This window comes from Colletotrichum jinshuiense, chromosome 4 (assembly GCF_051148585.1).
Source record: "Colletotrichum jinshuiense chromosome 4, complete sequence".
Classification (NCBI taxonomy): Eukaryota; Fungi; Ascomycota; class Sordariomycetes; order Glomerellales; family Glomerellaceae; genus Colletotrichum; species Colletotrichum jinshuiense.
Window position 1 is genome coordinate 191,734 of NC_139311.1, and position 21,826 is coordinate 213,559.

The 21,826-nt window shown below is 54.6% G+C and overlaps 5 protein-coding genes across 5 annotated transcripts; 3 read left to right on the forward strand and 2 right to left on the reverse strand.

The window, feature by feature from the left end:
- Window positions 1-4,342: 4,342 nt before the first annotated feature.
- On the forward strand, window positions 4,343-6,443 carry EsH8_IV_000055 (chitin synthase-domain-containing protein; the record flags this gene model as incomplete). Its single annotated transcript, XM_083264945.1, has 3 exons — window positions 4,343-4,504; window positions 4,557-6,134; window positions 6,213-6,443. The coding sequence occupies 3 exons, from the start codon at window positions 4,343-4,345 to the stop codon at window positions 6,441-6,443; spliced, it is 1,971 nt and encodes a 656-aa protein (XP_083123840.1).
- A 5,322-nt stretch (window positions 6,444-11,765) lies between these two features.
- On the forward strand, window positions 11,766-13,625 carry EsH8_IV_000056 (uncharacterized protein; the record flags this gene model as incomplete). Its single annotated transcript, XM_083264946.1, has 5 exons — window positions 11,766-12,040; window positions 12,100-12,337; window positions 12,388-12,483; window positions 12,535-12,683; window positions 12,740-13,625. 5 exons carry the CDS (start codon window positions 11,766-11,768, stop codon window positions 13,623-13,625), a joined length of 1,644 nt encoding a protein of 547 aa, XP_083123841.1.
- A 2,481-nt stretch (window positions 13,626-16,106) lies between these two features.
- On the forward strand, window positions 16,107-17,379 carry EsH8_IV_000057 (uncharacterized protein; the record flags this gene model as incomplete). Its single annotated transcript, XM_083264947.1, has 2 exons — window positions 16,107-16,342; window positions 16,404-17,379. The coding sequence occupies 2 exons, from the start codon at window positions 16,107-16,109 to the stop codon at window positions 17,377-17,379; spliced, it is 1,212 nt and encodes a 403-aa protein (XP_083123842.1).
- Window positions 17,380-17,959: 580 nt separating this feature from the next.
- Window positions 17,960-18,931, reverse strand: EsH8_IV_000058 (thioesterase-like superfamily-domain-containing protein; the record flags this gene model as incomplete). The annotated part of the gene is made up of 1 exon (XM_083264948.1): window positions 17,960-18,931. The coding sequence occupies one exon, from the start codon at window positions 18,929-18,931 to the stop codon at window positions 17,960-17,962; it is 972 nt and encodes a 323-aa protein (XP_083123843.1).
- Window positions 18,932-19,773: 842 nt separating this feature from the next.
- EsH8_IV_000059 (esterase/lipase family protein) lies at window positions 19,774-21,621 on the reverse strand (the record flags this gene model as incomplete). Its single annotated transcript, XM_083264949.1, has 6 exons — window positions 19,774-20,054; window positions 20,142-20,385; window positions 20,436-20,723; window positions 20,780-20,839; window positions 20,893-21,118; window positions 21,173-21,621. The coding sequence occupies 6 exons, from the start codon at window positions 21,619-21,621 to the stop codon at window positions 19,774-19,776; spliced, it is 1,548 nt and encodes a 515-aa protein (XP_083123844.1).
- Between the last annotated feature and the right edge of the window lie 205 nt (window positions 21,622-21,826).

Below are 21,826 nucleotides of genomic sequence, written 5' to 3' on the forward strand. Positions count from 1 at the left end.
TACCATGCTGTAGCATTGGGCAAACACAAATCATCGCGGTCCTCGGTGAGCTGGTGTCCAAAGATAACTGGGAAACGAACGGACGATGGTGGAACATGGGCCGGAGAGAGTCAAAGAACTCGCCAAAAGTTTTGCTGCACTACGACGTATGACGAGCTTTTGCCCAGCCCTTGGGCGATGGGCATGGAAGACTGGGGGGAGGCGGCGACGCTTGTCGGCAACCATGACCTGATTAGATGGAATCGGCCCCCAGCTCTCTCTTACGGCGGCAGTACCCTCTGCGCCGCCAAGACACACAAAATTTCAACCAAGACTTTACCCGAGCTGACGTGGATATGAAGGAAAAAGACGCAGTCAGCAAAGGATATGAACGCCATAAAGCTTCGCCCACATACCGAAACGAAGTTAATACTCGAACGGGAGAGGCGTCCAGAGTGTGGGAGGGGAGGCTATCGTGAGCTTCCATTTTCGAACAGTATTCCACCGAGTCATTAGTCCCAAGTAGTCTGAGGAAACAGTCCCATGGTCTGACGCGTCCATTTTCTCGAAGGCAGAAACAGTAGGCTCTTGGCGGAGGCCCTGAACAGACCCCCAACCCATGCTTCAGCCCCCAGAGTGACTGACGGGTTGTTTAGCAGAAGCTAGCCAACAGAACTAGGAAGCACTCTTGTTTTATTTTTGGGTTCATCCAGCGCCAGTTTGCGTGTCTAGAACGGAATTGCCATTCGATCTCTGGTCGAGTCGATTCGTGCACTGGACTGCAATGCACGGTCGGAGTTAAACTGGCGCCGATGGATTACGAGACGGCACCGAGGGGCAGACTTTGCATGGAGGAGGGGAGGCAGCGCATGGTAGCATTTCGTGGGGGAAATCGATATTGACCCATCCAGCGGACGCTCGGCCGTGGAGGCCCATGGCCAGGCAGTGAGTGGTAAGACAAAATGGCAATGGTAGGGCCATTGTAAGGAGGAAGGGTGCTGCGTGCATACACGAGAGGCAATTGTGCCGTTTGTGTCGCCCCATTCTAATGCCGGTGCTGCCAATGCCGTGCCTTTCTTTGCCTTGCCATTGAGCCATCGAACTGATGTGTTGCGTCGAGTGTTCGTTCTGCCGGCCCTCGGACAAAATGCTTCCCAGCCTAGTGCCGTTCTCACCTTATTTCACCTTAGCCTCGACTTTCCCATCTTTCTTCCCCACCCAATTACCCCTGGTCAATATGAGCAAACCCCTGGTTCCCCGAGGTGCCAAGAGCACGTAACCTTGGAAAACTAGGCTGCGTCTAGTGCAGGTACTGGGATACCGCGTGTGTAGCGCCGCGCCAACCTTTTACCGGGATATGAGGTGGGGCCGCACCCGCCGCCGACAGCCCCACCAAGTCTCCGACTCCGACCACCCAGGCACTATCGGGGTAAACGGTTATATGCATAGCAAAACAGAAATTCCACCATCGGGAATTGATACGGTTAAGGGAGGGGGGTGGCTCTCATTTCCCTCTCGGCGACCCCACCCCCCGGCCCCCAGGCCCCCCCAGGTCCCCGCCCCCCTCCCCGTTTCTCCCGTACCGTCGCGACCTCACACAACAACAACAGACACTCCCCTCCCTCTCTACCGTCTACTCCTATCCAATTCCACCATTCCCATCGTACGTCGAGCCTGCAAGCCGCTTCTGCACCTCTTGCCGCCCCGCTTTCCATCTCCCACACTTTGAGCATCATTCGGTCATTCCAGGCTGAAAGCTGGGACTGGGGATCGTGTTCGCCCTCGTTCATGACCCATGCTGCATCCACCGATGGTGTGATGGTGCATCGACGCCACATTTTTTCTTCTTACGCGGCTGGCCGTCAGGCTCATTAACCATGACCACACACACACATGCACGCACATACAACGCACATACCAATCTATGCCCTCCGGGTCTACCGTCAAACCTCTGCCCAGCCAGCCGGCTGGCAGAAGCACGTTCGCAAACGGAAGCCCTGGTGCTATTACTTAGGGGTCTTTAATTAACCACAGAAGAAAGTATTCCTAGTCGTGGCTTCCAAAAGCAGACACGGCTATTGACAGGAGAGGGAAAAAAGGGTCCTCTTGGCCATGTTTGACCCCCGTCTTGTTTCACGCAGTGTCTTGGTTTTCTGGTCGGACCAGATTGTACCTGTGCGATTTCAGACAAACCGTTAATGGGTCCGATATTGCAGTGGGAGGGAGCGGTGACATGGAGTCGAGCGTCGAGCTGAGTCAACGCCAACCACCATCTCATCTTTCCAGTCGTCCGAAGTGCCTTGCAGACGGCGAGAAGCACAGGTGCAGCATTGGCTCGATCCCACAGACGTTAGGCTGCCCTACCGTGTGTGCTGTGTATGGATGTTTTGCCTGGCCGGACCTGTCGGTCAGCATCCGCGTATGGTCAACAGACTGGAGCTCACGCAGACGCACAACCATGTGCCTGGCTGCCTGTCTGACTGACAGCGAGCGGCCCTGGGGAGCTCTGAATTCAAGCTTACTTGCGCGCGGAGGCGTCCATCTGCATGGCCAGGCACTGTACAACTCGACGTCTTTTTTGCCCACTCTTGCAGGCTGCCAATCCATAAACACGGGCTTGGCATGCCGGGGTTGATCTGATTTGATTCGATTCACTGCTCACTGCAGCAGCAACCATGGCATTTTGACCTGGCTTCTCGCCTCTCGAATCCTCCCGAACAGGTTTCTTCTGCGAGAAGAGGCTGGATCATGACTCTGTTGTCTGGATGGAGGCAAAACCCTTGCAAGCCGACCATGCCCAGCCCAGCCCAGCCAACACGCTGCATCTGCGGCTCCCCCTCCCCCTCCTCTCGCCGCTTTGAACCGGGGGTATTCGAAGCGAAGATCAGCCGCGAACACTACCGGAAAAGATTCGTTTGGTTCGGATGGCCCACCCTGCCCAATCCATGCCCAAAATATCTCTCGTTGCTGCACACTGCACTCGCACTCAAGCAGCGGTGTCCTGAAGTTGAAACTGACGTGTATATTGGACAGGGGTGGGCGGAGCTTCACCGCGCTAATTCGAGGCCCCGGACCACCTGTGTCGACCCCCAGTCCTGGTCAACGACGCCGTTCCCCTTGTCTTGCTTAGCGAGCGGCTCCCGCCTTGGGTGTGTGTAGCACCGGCCGTGCGTCTCTGCTGCGCCAGCTTCGAACGCTTCGAAGGCCTCTTCTCTTGCGCGTGCATGGGGTTTTTTTCCTTTTTCCTTTTTGCTCTGAAATTGTTGCCGTTCTCTCCCATTTCTACTACATGCCCTATGCCATTCGACGCCACATCTCCCCTCGGACGAAGCCGATTCCTTTTCGGGATATGAGGACCGGGCATCCTAATGGGCAAACATCACGTTAACTAGTCGACTGACTACTGGCCCGCCTCTGGCGATCATGGCGTTCTCGGGTTCAAGCGAATCTGCCGGACAATAAGCAGCGGCGACAGAAATACATTGTGGGCTGAACGGCCTTATGCCAAGCGGCCGGCCTCGACCCAGGGGGCGTGTGGGTGACCGTCGACCAGCCGTACCGCTGTTTGTCCATCCATCCATCCATCCATCCACCTGCAGCCGCCGCCGTGTGCTGGTGAAGCCTCATCGAACACGGGCATGGTTGTCTCATCTCCACCACCAACCACATGTCTGGCAGCAACGTCGTGGGTGGTGGCCTGCTCCGCTTGCTGCCCTGCTCCCCTTGCAACCTCTGATGATGGCGCAGAATGGCGATTGATGTACCTCGTGGCCGGTTGAGTGGGCAAACCCCGACTTGATTGTGTTCTTGCCTGTCCAGCTGACGCTAGATCTGATGCCATTGTCGCCATGCCAGATGTGTCGTCCGCACAGGCCTGAACTGCACTCTGGCAATAGTCCGTGTTTGCGAGACATCATTGCCCGTCGTCCGCTAGAAAGCAAGTGCATTCGATTGCGGACCTTGGGGGTCCATGCCCACCCCTGGCCGAGCTGCCACTCTACCTGAGCCTGAGAAGAGCTATTCCGACCCAGACAGCTGGTCGCCTCGTGAGGCTAGCCCCAAGTCGAGCCCAGGTCCGCCGTACTGCTGCCACGCTCTTCTATCCCATGCCGGCCCTCTTTTTCTACCACCCTTCTCGCATGAATAAAGATTCATCATCCACTTCTCACCTTCCATTCTTTTCCTCATCGGCAGGAACTTCATCTCGTGCCTCCGGCAGTCACTACATTCGTTTCGTTGTTGACCCGACCCGAGAGTCTTGATTAGATCCCAGACTTCCCACCCTCGTCTGTCATCTGTTGCTCTCCGTTGCGTCTGCTTGACTCTCTTTCTCTCGTCGTCGTCGTCGAGGTCTTCAATCATCATGCGCCACCCGGCCCCCCCTCCTCCTCCTCCTCCTCCTGCCATGGCAGAGAGCAGCCGCCCTCCCCTGTCTCCTCTCTCTGGAGCTACAACACCGGCTCGCAGTCACCGCAGTCTGTCTATCCCGCGGCCCATTGGATCTCGAATCCAGTCGCAGGGCTCTGTAAGTCGAGATATATCCTCATATCGTTTGGTTCGGCGTGCTGACTTTGCAGTCCGTTGTTGGCTTTACCACTGAGGATCTTCCCTTCGGCGTACGCACACCAGGCTCTTTCGGCCACCGATCATGGCAGTCTCGTGGCGGCGAGTCAGCGGCTTCCTTCCAGTCGTCTGTTATGCAAGAAGAGGCAAAGGCCAGATGGGACTCTGATGCTGAGCTCAAGCTGGTGTCCAAGTCTCTCCTGAGGTTCCAAAAGTGGTGCCTGCTCATCGGTCTCCTCTGCATCAATGCCGCTCTCATCTACGTGTCTTTCACGTACCATGTCGCCCACTACTTCTTCATTGTGCTCCTTAGCTCCAACACGGTCCTCCAGTTCATCATGATCGTCTTCATTCTCGGCGCTTTCCTCTTCAAGTCCATCTTCTTCTGCTTCCGCCGCAAGGAGATTGTGCCCGAGACACCCGAACGATTGGTCATGCTCCTGCCCTGCTACAACGAGACATACGAGGAGCTCACCCGATCTCTGGACTCCCTCGTTGCGCAGAAGAACATTGATGAGCACCCGCGCATGATCTTCATCGTTGTCGACGGCAACGTCAAGGGCCCTGGCATGGAAAAGACCACCCAGGAGTACCTCCTCCAGGACATTCTCGAACCTGGCCCGACGCGCTTCTTCGAGAACGGTTACCGCGCCCGCGACGGCCTCTTCATGCCGACCAAGATCCAGACCGGTTACTACAAGGGCATCCCCTATCTCTTTGTCGGCAAGCGCTACAACCAGGGCAAGCGCGACAGCTTGTGCTTCGCTCGTTCGTTCCTGTACCACTTTCACAAGCGCTCCATTAACGTCATGACCATGTTCAGCAACGAACTCTTTGAGCACTGCGGCAACGCTTTCGTTTCCCAGGGCCTCGACAACATCGAGTACCTCGTCGGTATGGATGCTGATACCGTCTTTGACGAATACTGTGTCTGGGAGATGTTGAGGGAGATCCGCAAGAACACCAAGCTCGTCGGTGTCTGTGGCCACGTCTGCGTCGACTACGACGGCAAGAACTGGGGTCTCTGGTCTCTTTACCAGTCGGTCGAGTACTCGCAGACCCAGGGTCTCCGCCGCATGTTCCAGTCCCGCATTACCGGCAAGGTCAACTGTCTCCCTGGATGCTGTCAACTGATCAAGATCGACGAGGCCACTTTCGGTGACGAGGTTCTTCGCCAGCGATTCGGATACTGCCCCAAGCCCAACGACCTCATGACACAGCACATCATGGGCAACTACTCGGAGGACTCTATCCACGCCAGCATCATCTTCTCGCTCTTCCCCAAGCGCCAGACCGCCCAGGCCCTCCGCGCAAAGGCCTTCACCATCGTGCCCCAGGACTGGAAGGTTTTCCTGTCGCAGCGCAAGCGCTGGGCTCTCGGATCAATCTCCAACGAGTTTGTCATGATCTTCCGTCCCGGTATCATCCCCATCGAGCGTCTCCAGTCCGTCATTGCCGTCATGACCTGGTTCATCACTCCCTTCATCATGGCCGCCGTTATCGCTTTGATCATCATCCTCGTCAAACGTGGCGACCAGCTCGTTACGGACCCTGTGTTTATGTCTCTGTTCTCCCTCCTCTTGGTCCGATACGTAAGTACTCCTTGAACTCACCCTCTGCCCGTCTTCGATTGAAATAAGAACGCGAATGCTGACTGGATCGTGTCGCAGGTCTACTCCTTCTGCATCGGTTTCTGGCTGCCGAGAAACATGCTCGAGCGCATGCAGTACTTCATCGGCTTCTTCTTCCACCTGTGCACGTCGCCGTTCCTCAACATGATCATTCTCGGCTACTCCCTCGTGTACTCTGATGACTTCAAGTGGGGCAAGACCCGCGAGGTCATCAAGGGAGACGACGACGACGAGAAGGCGGATGCTGAGGGTGGACGTGGCACTCTTTAAAAGCCGCGACCGTGGATAAGCGGGGTTGCGTTGGGGATACCCGGCCACCCCGCGAAACTCACTCACACACACACACCGAGAACAGAGTTGGGCTGTCTCTCAGCTGGCTCTACGTCTCGCTTTCTTACTGTTCAATCATTCAAGTGGCGTTGTACCTGTTTGTGAGGCTGAAAATTTGGGAACATTAGATTCGTCAACAAGACGACTGGGAGGGTGAGACATGGCACATGATTGGAGGATTTCGGGGCACCGAAAAAAAAAGTTGATATCACATCGTGTCTACAGAACATCCCACTGGTCAGGACGGTACACGGGTTACCTGACGAGGCGGGCTGGGAAGGGAAAGGGAGGGGTATTTGGAAGGGTTCGCCCATCTTGCGCATACAACATTCATCATCATCATCATCACATACCCCCAGGAGCTGGAAAGTTCGTACATATCGGGGACCTCTTGTACAGACAAGCACGGGAGACGGGACGGATGGTGATGAGGGCTGAGCTCTGGCCGGACCTTGATCTTTTCGATTCTTCGACACCTTTTCTATTCTTCACTATGGCATACTCAGGCATTGCGGCTCATCCCTAGGGCACTTTATGTTTTCTGGTCTTTTTATCTTTTCTTTCATTAATGTAATGTTTAGGTTTGGTGGCTCCATGAAATGAATTATGAGGCATAGATACCTTTCCCACAAGTATCCCGTACAAAAATCACAAACTCATTAACAAGTTCCATGTCTTTTTTCCCTCGTCCCCGTTTGATCATGTTTTGGGTCTATCTGCCAGTTCATCGATGTACGTGTCATTGATGTTGCTGGCAGAGCCTTTCACTAGTTTGGTTTGGATGCCGCGCAGGCGGGTGGCTATCCCAAGCACCAGACACGGCAAAGGCGCGACGTGTGGCTACCACACCTCTTGGCGGTCCCGCTCGTTGAGAAGGGAACTTCAGAGACGAAAACCACCGCGATTCGCGGGCCGGTATGCGACTACAGAAACGGGAATAGTTGCGCTGCGAGATGGTAGCTGAAAAGGACGCGGCATAGGACGTAATCGACAGACGCTACGTCTCACGTCTTTCAATAGTTTCTCTCGCAATTACTCCCCGCTTTTCCGTCTTTTTTTGCCGCCGAGATCGAATAAGGGCTAGGCTTCCCGCCCGTGCTCTTCGACCCATCGCTATGGGATGAACCATTTTTTAGGTCCAGATCTAGCCAGCTCATCTCAAAGTTTGGGACGACACTTGACCGAGACGGGTGTGTTTCCTCCGTCGGATCCCCTTTCATTTACCCCATCGTTGACCGTGGTCTCAAAGCCACCTTGGGCGTGATGTGGGAGGCGGAATTGGTTCCAAGCCGTCCCGCCTCTGAGCCGTCCGTCTTAGATGGCTGAAGCAGGTGGCGGCGCCGCTGGCGCCCGGGCGGCACATGGGCCGGGCGCATCCCCCACGAAAGAGCATGAGGCATCGTGGAAACCTCATTTCCACATTGCTGGCCTTGGGAGAGGACGCGTCGGCGCTAAGACAGGTGCCCGAGCACCGTCATTTTTAGTCAGGGCGACCCGCCCATCTCTCCGCGCCGTCGTGCACCGACGTTGGCGTCCACATCGCACCTCGGAGTCAAATTGCGCGAGTGCGAAGCCGGAGTCGATGCCGACCGCTCAGTGTCTCTCTCTCCCTGTGGACAGGACAATGGGGGAGACATCTGGGCGCCCAGCCAGCAACGGGTTTTTGTCGCGGGAACGATCGCAGATCTGAGTCGAGGGGGGCTGGTCTCGTCGACGGCACAACGGCGGGTGCCGTTCGATAATCATTCTACGTACTTCGTAGGCCGTCACACTCATCACAGTGGAGACGTGGAGACCGAGTTGTCCTTCAAAGGAGAGAAAAACAAAAGGTCCACCTGGGGAAGAGATCCGGAACAGGGCCCCCAGTGACGGATGGCCCCCATCTCTCCCGCAATGGATGCCTGGATGGTCGATCTCGCGACAATCCATAACAGGTCCATTCAACAAAGTGCAAAGTGGACTCGGTGGAGGAGGTCCAGCGCGGGAGGGAGGGAGGGAAAAAAAGGGCACATCTCGGCGCATTACTTACGTACACGTGGGCCACTCGAACAAAAGACTCGGACAAACAGAAAACGGCGCGCATTATACGCAGCCGACAATCCCCCCCCTTGCTTTTTTTTTTGCACCGGGCGGCGTACATCCTTGAGGGGATTCCCGCTCGACCGCAGGAGGTAATTTGCGACTCTCCCGAAAATTCTCGTCAGAGTCTGACAAACGCACACCTGGGCGGTTCAAAATTGCACTGGCTCCGATCTCAGACTCGCGGTCTCACCATCGCCCGTTTAACCCCTCATCTCATCACGCAACCGATGACCGATACCATGTCTCAATGCTTCGATTCCTGAGTTCTGACTGGGACACGGGATGTCTTGGAGCATCGGAAACGCTGCTACTGCTGGGATACGGGAGGTTGGCAAAGGAACTCCCCTTCCCAACCATGCCACCTGGACTTCTCCGCATTCTGCCCATTGCCATAGGCATCATGCCATCTCAGTTCCTTGGCATCAGCCTCAGGGCGGAACAAAGGCGGCCAGGCGACGGGGTTGGGGGTCCAAGTGTCCAAGGAGAAAAGATTTTTCTTTTGTATTTCTCCAGCCATGCGCGAGATCCTGGTAACAACCCTGGGTCGTTTTTGACGCATTTTGTGCTGTTACTGCCGCATACGGCAAGCTACAAGGTGCATGGGCTTCAGCCGTTCTATGATGCGGCAGCATAGGGCCATGAATTGCGCGGTGTGAAGGAAGGCAAACTGCACACCGGCGCGCTGCTGCAGCTGGCGAGGCGAGAGTCCTCAAGCAAGGCAGGCTGACGCGGGTACCAAGCCCGGAGTTAAGCTTGTTGCTGGTTACAAAGCCACAGTGAGTCGCGAGAGAAACCTGGATACCAAGTTTTTCTCTCTCTCCCTCTCTCCTAACCCCCCCCCCTGTCGCAACCCCTGTCGATGTGCCCTGCGACGACCTGGGATGGGGACTCGAGAAATCGGTGAAACAGAGACCCTGTTGGTCGTCTTCTCAGCCTGGGCAAACCCGTGTCTGCACGAAACTGGAGCAGCCAACAGCCTAAAATACACTGCAAAGTCGGCCACCGTTGCTTTCAATCGAGCGTCGGACCCTACGCCGATGTAATGATGGAAAGATGGGGAGGCATGGACCATGGAGCAACCCTCCAGCGCGAATAGCCCGGCCAGTCTCACCGTAAGCGTCGTATCCCAGGATGGACTGGCCAGGCGCATGTGCCCAACAGTAAGCGACGGTCACGATCAAAGTGACAAGGTTGAAACTGACGGCGATGGTCAAGATCAAAGGTCAATGTGAACGCATGGCCAAATACAGCCAGAATGCTCCAGGGGGGTTACCAGAAGAAGGCTCTAAGCTGAAGCATTCTTCACCGAACCCCTGGTTGCCGTCATCGGTCATGGCCCGGGGCGAGACGCCCTGGAAGAGCACCATTACCGCCTCCAGCATCAGAGATGCTACTGTATGCTTACGAGTGACGAATGGCATTCGACGGTAGCTGAACGCACACCAAATGCTGCCAAGCCAATATTCTGACACGCCAGGGGGGCGGGCGTGGGACGTGGCAGATGCTGGTGCGAGGAACCGTTCCTGCCTGCTTACCTTCGGCAGCTCACCGTCCCCCCGGGGCGAGTGGCGATTATCGGGGTTCTTTGGTTGCAGGGGCCCCCGTGGGAGACCCTCACCCGTTTATTGCACACCATTACCATCCTGGTTTATTCCTTTTCTCTTATGGCGGTAATGGTCATGCTCTCGGGTTCGACCCACATTTATCCTGCCCCGCTCTCCGCCCCCGGCTCGGCTCACTGCACTCTCACTCATCCACTCATCCACTCATCCACTTCATTCATGCGCTCATCCACTTTCTCTCTCGCCTCGAGCCCTGTCTCTTCTCGCGCCTCTGTCACCACAGAACAGCTACTAACCAACTGCAGCAATGTGACTGACTCTCCTCATTCTCTGCCTGCCCTTCCATCTCACCTACATGAAAGCTGGAGACGTTGTTATGGGGCAATCTCCATCTTCGGTACAGGCAACGATTCCCAGGCGTCAACTTCTTGGGGCAACAGGGCAACAGACCCATCAAAGGAATCAAAAGCCGTCGTGCCATTGTCATTTGTCGCATTGGTACTCTGCCGATCTGCAAGGCAGCGGTACGAGTGCTGTTTCCTTCTCGTTTTCTCATATTACCATTCTTTCTTTTCAGCCCATGCTCTTCTCCCAGTTCCCCACAACAGCTGACTTCCGCTGCGCTCGGAACTCGTCGCAGCTCGCACTAGGAGACATCTTGTACCCCCAGTCAAGCCCCTTCGTGCACCACTCTCTCCGTCAGGCACACAATAGAGCCATGTACGGATTCAATATTGTCACCACCGCCCTCTGTTGACACATCATACGGTTCCTGCCTTCATAGGTGCCAAGGCAGTAGCCCGTCGCTCACCACCCATTGACAACACCCACTTGATGTTGCCAGTGTGTCTGGACTGTGAATCTATACATACGCCAAGGTGGCGTTTCGTATGACATACACATAGAGCAATAACAGCTCGACACACTCGGGTTCTGGTGCAGCCTTTGCTCTGCAACCATCCCCATGTTTTCTTTGGCTATTGCGTTCTCGTTGCTTTTCCTAGAAGTCTTGCTCCCCAGCTCGTATTGGGCCAAAAGTAGAGGACTGAAATAGCCATATGGCGCCAGACGAGGGGCTTGGCCCAAATGGGCCGGCCACCCCTTGTTCCTGGAGACCATTCGGCTCAAGCACGCCGCCTGTGCGGTACATGCTTCTTGCGCAGAGCACCAGCCGGCACCATGTATCGCTCTTCCTACCTAGGAAAATCTGCCCTAGTTAATTTCTCTCCTCCGAGCTGGAGGGGGGTGATCTGCTGGCCCAACCTGCAGCAACCGATGGCTCGCGCCTGGCCAGGGTCGCATTTCCAGTCCACAACCGCCCTGCCAACTGTACATACCTCATCATATTATATAACACTTGCTTCCTGGCCCCGAACCGTCTATTCCGCCTTGTTAAGCTTTCGGTTTACGGTGTAAGTAGTCAGGAGCAGTGTTTATCGGTTCAGTCATCGCTACTTGCGTGTACATTGTCCCGTCTGGCTTGGTCGTTGTCTTCATTGAACATTGCCCTGCCAAATTCCATTCGTTAAGCCTCTTCGCTCTCTACCTACGGGACAGCTATTCGTTACCACAATCAGCCTCTTGTGCACACGTTGGTCTCTTCAGCCCCTCCGCCACAATGCATTTCACCACTCTCACTTTTGCCGCCGCCATTGGCCTGGCTGCCGCCCACGGTGCCCACGGCGGCGATGGCGTGCCTGTGCCCAACATCATGGGCGGAAGACGGGCTATGAAGGAATTCACCTCTGCCCGCCGCCAGGTCGAACGCCGCGCCGCCCACGTTGAGCCTGTCCTCGAAGCTTCGGAGCTGGAGAAGCGCCAGTCCGTTGGTCGTTGCGGACCCGACCAAAACAACCAGGTGTGCGACGAGGGATACTGTTGTTCCAGCGCAGGGTAAGTCGTGTCTCCTTATCCAACTTTTCCGGGGGGCCCAGCGGCTAAACGTGTGACAGATGGTGCGGCCAGGGATACCTCTATTGCTCGGCGCCGTCGTGCATGATTGAATACGGCCCGGCATGTGATGCCAACATCCGTCCCGACGGGCCGGACACGGCCAACATTGCTCGTCCCAAGATCGGCAACGTTGCCTACGGCTCGGCCATCTACCACTGCGAGCAGTACGGTGATATCGCCCTGACTTTTGATGACGGTCCCTACATTTACACCGAGGACCTGTTGAACAAACTCAAGGTATGTATTGGACGCGCGATAGACACTGAGCCACACTGACATGCATGCAGGCATACAATGCCAAGGCCACCTTCTACATCACCGGCAACAACCTGGGCAAGGGCAAGATTAATGACCCCTCCACCCCATGGCCTGCTCTTATCAAGGTGCGTCTATTCCTTCATAAAACCTTAATCAATAATACTAACCCGCCATAGCGTATGATCGCCGAGGGTCACCAGGTTGCCAGCCACACTTGGTCTCACCAGAGACTCACACTCGTGAGCGCGGAGAAGTTCCGCAACCAGATGATCTACAATGAGATTGCATTTGCGGACCTTCTGGGCTACTTCCCGACCTACATGAGGTATGTGTACTTTCTCATCCTTGAGCCCCCATGAGCATGTTTCTAAAACCCGCCAGACCTCCCTACTCGGCTTGCGACGCCACCTGTGAAGGCTACCTCAACGATCTCGGCTACCACATCACCTACTTCAACCTTGACACTGAGGGCTACCTCCATGACAGCGCCGATCTCATTCAGGATTCCAAGGACATCTGGGACGACAACGTGGAGGGCATGTCTCCGGCCAACACCAAGTGGCTCCAGATTGAGCATGACCCCGTCTACCAGTCCGTCTACAACCTGACCGACCACATGCTCGAGTCTCTCTTCCGCAACGGCTTCCGCTCCGTAACCGTCGGCGAATGCCTCAACGACCCCAAGGAGAACTGGTACCGCTCCGTTAACGGCGTCCCACCTACAGCCAGCTCCAGCACCACGGGAACCGCCACGGGAACCTCCACCTCGGGAGTCGCCACGCCCACCAGTGGTCTCCCTGATTCCACGGACGGCCGATGCGGTCCTAACTTTGGCACCACCTGCATCAACGAGCCTGATGCAACCTGCTGCTCTTCTGCAGGATGGTGCGGAAACACCGTCGACCACTGCGGCACGACCTGCCAGCCCCTCTATGGCAAGTGCGAGATCTCGGGTGCTCCCCCCAGCTCCGTGTCATCCTCTCCTGCATCACCTTCCTCGTCATCCACCAGCATAGAGCCCATCGTTTCTTCTAGCACAACGCCCGTCGTGGCTTCTAGCACGAGCTCCGCGGCAGTAGCCACCAGCACTTCTACATCTCCGCCTATAAGCACCAACGGCCGCTGCGGTACCACCCAGGGCGGAACGACCTGCATCCAGGAGCCCGGCGCGACGTGCTGCTCGCAGTACGGCTGGTGCGGCGCCACGGAGGGCCACTGCGGTACGGGATGCCAGGCTGACTTTGGAACCTGCGGCACGTCGAACTAAGGATGCTTGCCCAAGTCTGGTGAGGAGGAATGATGGAAACGTTTCATTGATACTTTATCGCATGTCTTTTTCTCTGGTCTCTCTTGTACCCCCCTCCAAGTGGGATGGGATGCAGACCACCTTTTTAGTGTGTAATGTCTTAATGGGGGCGACTGCCGACTCGCGTATTAGTTGGGGCAGTCGCCGGAGTTCAGGTCTGGGGTTGCATATGATGTGGAAAAAAAGGCATAGTCTGCGGGGGTTGATGACACAAAAGGCGGTACGGATATGAGGCCCTGATGAGGTGAGGGGCGGATGAGCTCTCAATATGAATCTTTTGCTCGATCTTGCTATTGCTCCAGTTGTGGTTTGCGCGTCAGTGACCTGCCGACTTACCTACCGACTCCGGGTAAAGGTTCTCATTTGCCGGCAAAACACAACAGCCGCGTCGGGCACACGCGATGGTTCCCTTGATCTCTTCCTGTTCAAACACAGTGACTGCACTGGCCTGAGAGCTTTCGTCCACGTTTTCAATAACCAAGATAGGGAGTTTACGTATCTTGATTGCCTCTCCTTTACGCAGAGGTGATCTTCCGTCCTGGTAGACGCCAGTCTTGTCATGCGCATCTTTCGACTCATGTGCCCTCATCTTTGCTGACAACAGGAGCCATCCCCCCATTTCCGAGGCTCATTCGTGATCCTAGAGACCTTGGATCTGCTTCACGCACAAGTGCGGTGCCAAGCCGGCCTTGAGCGGACTGCAATAAGGCTAACGCAGAGCAAAAATTAGCCCTGTTACCTATGGAACGCTGCATTTTCTTTCTGTAAAGGATCGGCTTGGGGGGGTTTCTTTCCAGAAAATAGCCCATCAATGACTCTCAAATGTCTGGCTGGGGAAAGAACTTGGGCAGAGTTGGGGTTCTTGTAGCTTCTTGAGGCGGAGAAAACCTACCATCGGCTCTCGTATCACGCCGCGGGCTTCCCGAGCCTTCCGGCCGGCCTTGGCATCCCGCCGGCCGGCGAGCCCGCGCGGAGAAGGGCGTATTTTGAGGACAGCCCATTCCCCTGCCAAGCACACCTCCTATCCAACTAGGAGAAGAATGCGCCAGGACGAAGATCTTCAACTTGGCAGGCACCTCAATGGTCGATTGACTGGCCTATAACTGCCCCGTGACGAACTACCGGCCCCGGGTAGCGAGTCATCGACGAGGCGCATAAAACAAATGATCGGTTCGCCGCCAAGCTCATCGGCGCTATGAACTGTTCGCCAAGCCAGATATTTCGTCTGATTGAAAGTAGGGATACCCTATCAGGGTCAACTCTATTCCTATCAACAGAGCCTCGACGAAGTCGTCGGCAATAGCAGCTTGCACAGCCACCAGGGGGCCGTGACTTGGCATGTAGGGATGCCCCTCCTTGCGCTGCGTATGATCCCGCTCTCCATGGGTCTAGTCTAGTATTCGGGACGAAGCTGTACAAGCGGGCCGAGAGCATGGACTCACGCCAGACAGTAATGTGCGATGGCCTGGCTGTTGTCACTGTTCACTATGACCAGTCCTAATCGTTGGTCGCTGGGCCATCAGCTTCTGCATTCATCAGTCCATACCGGACCACTCGAGTATCTCGACCGATGCGGAGCATTCAGCGCTCAACCGCAGAAGCTTGAGGTATAGAATCGAGAATATAGGCGAGCGTATACGTCGTGGGTTTATTAATACAACGCCGCGTGGGGCACCAGTGACAGTGCTGAAACTCAAAATGGGGGGGGGGACCTGAACTCGACTTCCAAGTTTGGATTTGTCAACCATCGCGTAGAGGTTACGAGAACTTTGCGACAACGAGAAACTCGGCTGCGCGAGCTGCAAAACCCCATTCCGTCCTAATTAAACTGAAGTTTATTCTTTCTTTAGATTGCCCGACTATGTCACTCGCAGGGCTGTGTCGACGGATCAGACGGACTTAAAGTTGGGGCCGATCGGCTCCGCAACTGCCCTATATTGGGATTCAAGTAGAATACCGTGCATGCCGCGAGAATGGACAAAGTCCGGTCCGTTGTTAATAGAACTACATTACAAAAACCGCTACCGGCCGCGTTTCATAGTGTACCGGCCACTCAGTATCGCTAACGTGCATACGTCTTAATAAACATCCTGATATAGCCTTTGATGGCTGTTCCAGGTTGAGGGGTTCCACCCGACATGAGTCGGACGGCACGTGGGGAAGCACGTATTCCAAGAACCCAAGCCATGCGTAACTCCATGATTACTTATCGACTTAGAAGTTGCTGAACCTCGCTTTCGGTTCGGGCAGAGGCCGGATGGATGGTATAAGACTTCAGCCTCTCTCAAGAGGCAAGTCTATTATGATTATTGGGCTCATCAACACACTCACTTTCCCTCATTCTTTTACTACTTGGGCTCACTCGTTTGCCCAGTCACTCTTTTGCTTGTCCGCTTCAAAGCTCATTGTAAATCCTGGAAACGTCAACTTCCTTGAACCAAAATGAGGGCGCATCAACTCCTCTTGGCATTGGCCTACTCAGGCGCCATCGCATCACCCCTTCCCCAAGACTCCGGCTCCGGAGACTCTTGCAAAACGGAGGCGTTGAACCAAGACACATGGAATAAGCTCGGTATTGAGGATTTCCTTGCCGAATGGACTACCTACAACGTCAGCAAGGTAGAGACCAATGCCGTCCAGAACTTTGCCAGCTCGTTTGGCGCCCCCAACTTCTTCTGGTAAGTTTACTCTCCCACTCCTAGAGGAGCCAACCGACCAAGCGTTAACATGGATGCAAAGTGGTCTTGACAGCTTCTGCAACGCTGGACAACCGTGCTCTCCCGTCAAGCTACCAGGATGGTACGCCCTCGTCGCCGTTCAGAACTGGAACAGCTACATGAACTCCCTCAACACGGCCATCTCCTTTGCCTCCAGCATCATGAGCCTCACCCTGCCCGGAATTGTCAAGGACTTTTACCCGGACCCCAAAGACGACGTCACAGACCTGAAGACCATGACCCGCGTCTTCGCCGGCGCTCTTTCCATCATCCCCTTCACGGGCCCCATCAGCACCGCCGCCAGCGTGATTGGCGGAACATCCAGCTTCATCTCCACAAACCTCGTCCCCCCCGAGCCAACCAACCTCTTCCTTGCATGGAGCGACGTCGCGACCTCTCTCGGCAAAGTCGTGCAGAACTGGCAGTCCGCCGTCTCCACCAGCTTCCAGACCACCATCGACGCCCAGGTGAACGTCACGGAGGGCATCTTCCAGATCATTCGCGACGGCAAGTTCCTCGGCACCAGCCGCAACGTCACCCAGACCGACATGCAGAAGGAGATGACGCGCAGCCTGGAGCTCTACACCATCGGCCTTGCCCTGCAGGCCCAGCGCGTCTTCATCTGGCGCTCGCGGGCGTTCTCGGCGGACACGGAGACGTGCAGGGAGTACACCGGGGCCGAGCTCTGCGCGCAGGACCCCGATGGGCAATGGCGCCAGTACATACTCATCCAGCGAACGGACCACAAGAACGCCGCCGGGCGCGATGACGTGATGAAGCTTCTGACCGAGAAGTACGGCCTGACGAAGGAGCAGGTGACGAAGGAGGTGGCTGACTGCGTAGATGCTGCCGGCGGGAAGCAGTTGGAGTACCCCTTTGGCGACATGTTGCCTGTTGACTCGTCGACGAAGTGCATCTTCAACTTGCAAGTCTGCACAGATCCAGGTTCGAACGAGGGCATCATCGCCACTTGTGAAGGCTTGGGGTTGACGGTCTAGGCACGGTCAGCTGTAGTTATATACAATCTTGCCGCCGGGTTGATGAGGTGGAGAGGTCTCATTATATCCGACTTTGCGCACAAAATACAACCATTGATACCCTTTGCATCCTTGCTTCCGTTGAGCTCTATTTGCAAACAGTGTGTCGTGTAAAACAATCGTCACTCTCACCTGGGAAATACTACCTGTGAAGGAATCATGGCCAAAGGTACATACGATTCTCAACACCTGTGTTGCTCTTTCGATGGACTCTATCAAGTCCAGGCGCAGCGTCAGTATCGAGCCTGCCACCACAGCCGGGAAAGGCCATGTACAATGCATGCTTTTGAACAACCAGCAAAGGCGAACGCGACAGCAGCAACAAGGGCCAAGTTGAAAGGACCAGATGGATATAGTCATTTTCAAGTTAAAAATGCCGTAATAAGTAATCTACAGTAGTCGTTTCCTCTTTAGATACGGCCGTCACACCGAACGACGGTCTCTTCTAATATCACACGGTAGCCAACTTCTAAACACGCCGCAGTCAGCCAGGCATCCTAATTTAGTCTCATCTATCACCTGGTTTCATCAGGCGTGCGGTCTAGAGAGCCGCTCGAGCAGGAGGCTTCAGCGGCCGCATGATGGACTGCTGATTCATGGTCGCGACCATGTTGCCCTCTTCGTCCCAAAGTCGGGCTTCGGTGTACGTCCGCCCGTCGTTCCCGGTGATGGTCTTCATCTCTCTGAGATGCCACTTGTCCAGATTGATATCTCCCGTGAAGAACCTCAGTGCGAAGTCGAGAGAAGAGCACGCCGCGGCGTCGTCGAGGAACATGCCGCTGTGAGTAAGCGGTATGAAAGACAGGGCTCCGTCCAAGATGAATCCGAGGCCGGCATACCGATCCTGGAGCCGTTCCACGGGGTGTCGGGCGCGGAACCAGTCGGCAGACGTCTTGGAAGTCAGGTCGAGGCCGTCCTGGTGCGTCTTGACCGTCTTGGCCAAGCCGTACAGGTTGTTCGCGGCGAGGCCCTCGGGCGTCGGGCGGTCTTCGAAGAACTGGTTGCTGAAGCCAAATATGACCATGTACAATTTGCTCAGCTTCACCGGAACAATGCCCTTCCGTGCCAATTCGTCGGCGGCCTCCTTCATACCAAGACACTGCTCGGGGCGCGAATAAGTCCTGGACGGGGGCGCCGAGTACAGCAGCAGCGAAGCCTCCTCTTTCACTTGGAAGTCGGCCAGCATGATCATGCACAGTCTCGACTGCCCGTTGTCTTGGTCTTGGCTAATCTCGACGAGCCTGGTCGCGAAAGTCCTCGTATCGCGTACCCTGCGGACGGAGCATTTGAGCTTGCGGTCCGTCAAGGCAGGGCCTAGATAGTTGCCCGTCGTCGAGTAGAGGAGAAACTTCGGTGAAACTGTGTGACATGCCGCTTGGATACCAATGCCGATCGCGCACCCTCCGTAGGCAATGTTTGCCGCATTCCCCATGCGGCCGGGATTGACGCGACTGGCGAATTGGTCCGAACCCAAGTCGTCTACCGCGACCTGATCTAGTAATGATGTGGTCATTGCGAAGTCTAAAGTTTATGGCAATGCTTTGAGATTATTATCAGGGTCGCCCTGTCTTCACGCGCTGAGAGTTTGGGGCGATGATGCTGTGTTGGTGTTTTATTGTCACATAGATCAGTAATCAAGTTGTGTCGGCTGTCGGTCCTCCAGGCGGTGTCGCTGTTAGTCGCGTTGAAGCCACGTCCAGCAATCTTGCGGAATGCCGTTGACAGCCGAGGTTGAGCGCTTACCTAGGAGAATGTGAAAGTGGGGCTGATCAAGGCGCTATTATTTAGTGAGGCCCAAGTGTCTTCTGGATGTCGCCAAGAACAAACAGACCCAAGCGCGAAACACTAATAGATAGATGATGAAGAGAAAAGAAAGACATCAAACTTTCAGATAGAAATTTACAATAGGAAAGATACACAACTAATGCAAACCTACAGGGATTCTGGAAGCAAAATATTACCCCATCGTCATTGTCAGTCCCGCAACATACCTCAACTCAAGGGTTCATACTCCAAAGGGTGACGGCATAGCATCATGAAATCTCTCTGACTATCCCATCGAGTGTCAATAGACGGATTTTTTTTTCCAAGGGCGGGATAAAGCTCACTAGATTCATTTCCAAGAATTTTCTGGAAGTATTTGCCCAATTAAGTGCTTATGCATCAGCGTTTTTTGAGAAAAAACGGGTATTTTGGGTCTTGACGACAACGCTGTCCATTAACACCCGGTGGGTTATGTATTTTGTTTTGCAGGATATCAAACGACCTAGCTCGTTGGGTGACAAGCGTCCTGCATAATCAAGAACGATAGCGTATGAAGAGAGGGATTGGAATGGTTCTCAGTCTCCATTATCTCTAGTTTGTCTTCATACGCGAAGCACTTGGTGCCACTTCCTCTACTTCCTCAGTTTCAGCGTTTTTCCGCGCTTTGATGAGCTGCGCAAGCATGCCCACATCACTACTCCCAAAAAATTGTAATCCATCATTCCCGACTTCGAAATTTTTAACATGGAAAGACTTGTCACCTTCCATGGCAACAAGCTGATGGCCACGATGGCCAGCTATCATGTCTTGGATGCGGATTACCTGCGAACTTCGAGACTGGCGCCTTTTTCTATTCATTTGGCCGTCATTCCCTTAGCCAGGAAGAGTTAGCATCGGGGTGTCTGAGATGGGGCCAACAAAAAATAACATAGCCAGTAATAGAGCTCACATTCACGTACTCTTTGCAAAATCCCGGCTATTGACCTCCGCCTTTGTTTCTTCGACTAGCCTATCTATTCGTCGTTCGATTACGTCGTAATAGTTATGGCTTCTAGATTGGACTTTAATAAGCCCGGAATGGTCGGTGTTCAGTGAGATGTCATCTTCTTCAGCCATGGCGACCAATCCTGTACTCGTAGCAGACTTCTTCGTCACTAACAAAGAGTGAGGTCCGGTCTTCTGCCATTGGCCGTTTTGGGAAAGCTGCAAGGTTTGTTAGCATAGATCCGAGGGTCTTGAATGTTGTAGGATACCTCTATAGTTGGACTAAGCATCCTCTCTGAGAAAGTCACCACTCGACAGTGACCTCTACAGATTTCAGAAAAGTCATCCGCAAGTCTCTTTAGAAAATCCGATGGTTCTGAGTCGTTATCTACGAGAAGATCACGGACCAGAGATTCGTTCGGTTGCCCTCGGACGAGAGTCATTAAATGGTCGTTCCGGAGCCCCAAATTGGGAACACCAAAAAAGAGAAGCCCGTAACAGGCTTGAAAAAAACGGAAGTTGGCGTCGTGAGACTTTCGGTATGCACGGACGAGTGCCTGAAATAGTCAACCATTTGTCACTACCTCACCTCCAACCAGGACGTTCTTCTTACCTCTTTAATTAGCAGGCCGCCAAGGCTGTGGCCTATGAATACTATCGGACGACAAGATGTCTTAGAATTTTTCTTTAGTTCACCTGAGCCGAATCATGTAGCAGTCCACGTACTTTGTCTCTTTCCCGGAAGGCGATAATCTGCTCTAGTAAGGCGCCGCCTAGATCCTCAATAGACTGTTTGGACAGGCTGCCCGGCATCATTGTATCGTAGCCGTAAAGAAGAATTCGGACGTTGGGTATGTCTTCAGGGAGAAAATCGCGGAGCCAGACATCATCACCGTTCGGGGCTTTCCAGGAGCCTAGCGGATGGCTTCCGAGTCCAGGCACTGCTATAATACTATGAAGTTTAGCACAACAAAAGATAAAGAGCACCAGAAGAGGGGAGACGCACTCGACATCCGCACCGTGAAAACCATCGTGCAGCGGTGTAATACCTTCGAATTTACAGGTGTAATTATACGGGTAGTTGGCCCCAGCTTGGTGCAGTCTGGAAACTAAATAGTCGGGAGACAATGACGTCCCAACAGTAATCGTCGCGCATAGAGAGCGCATACCCTTTCGCACCAGAGAGCGACGAGCAGGCGCGGCGACAGCGTCTCGCAATACTGCATCATTTTCAATGATTTCTTGCAGATCACGATTTAAGTCATCGCCCTTATCAACCGGGATATCGTCAACCCGCAAAGCCAACTTTCTGATCGTCGGTTTCTCTGTTGGTGGCTGGGTTGGTTGTTGGGTGAGTTGGCGGATAAAGAGAATGGTCAACAGAGCAGCGGCGAAAGTTGCAACAGTGACGGCGGTTACGGTAGAGGCAGCGAACGACACTAATGAGTCAATCATGCTGTGACCTTCACGAGCAGCGTCGCGGCCCGGAAGGCAGCGTGTCGTGGTCTTGAGTTCTTCGTGCTTTAGCGCGCAGGGTCACCGGTCCGCTCTCGCGTCCTGTTGGATGTTGAATGCCTGCAATTGACCTGCATGATGGTCACGTGAAACCACGACTTGAGCTTGGCCTGCTTACACAATGTATCTGGCACTCACACAGACG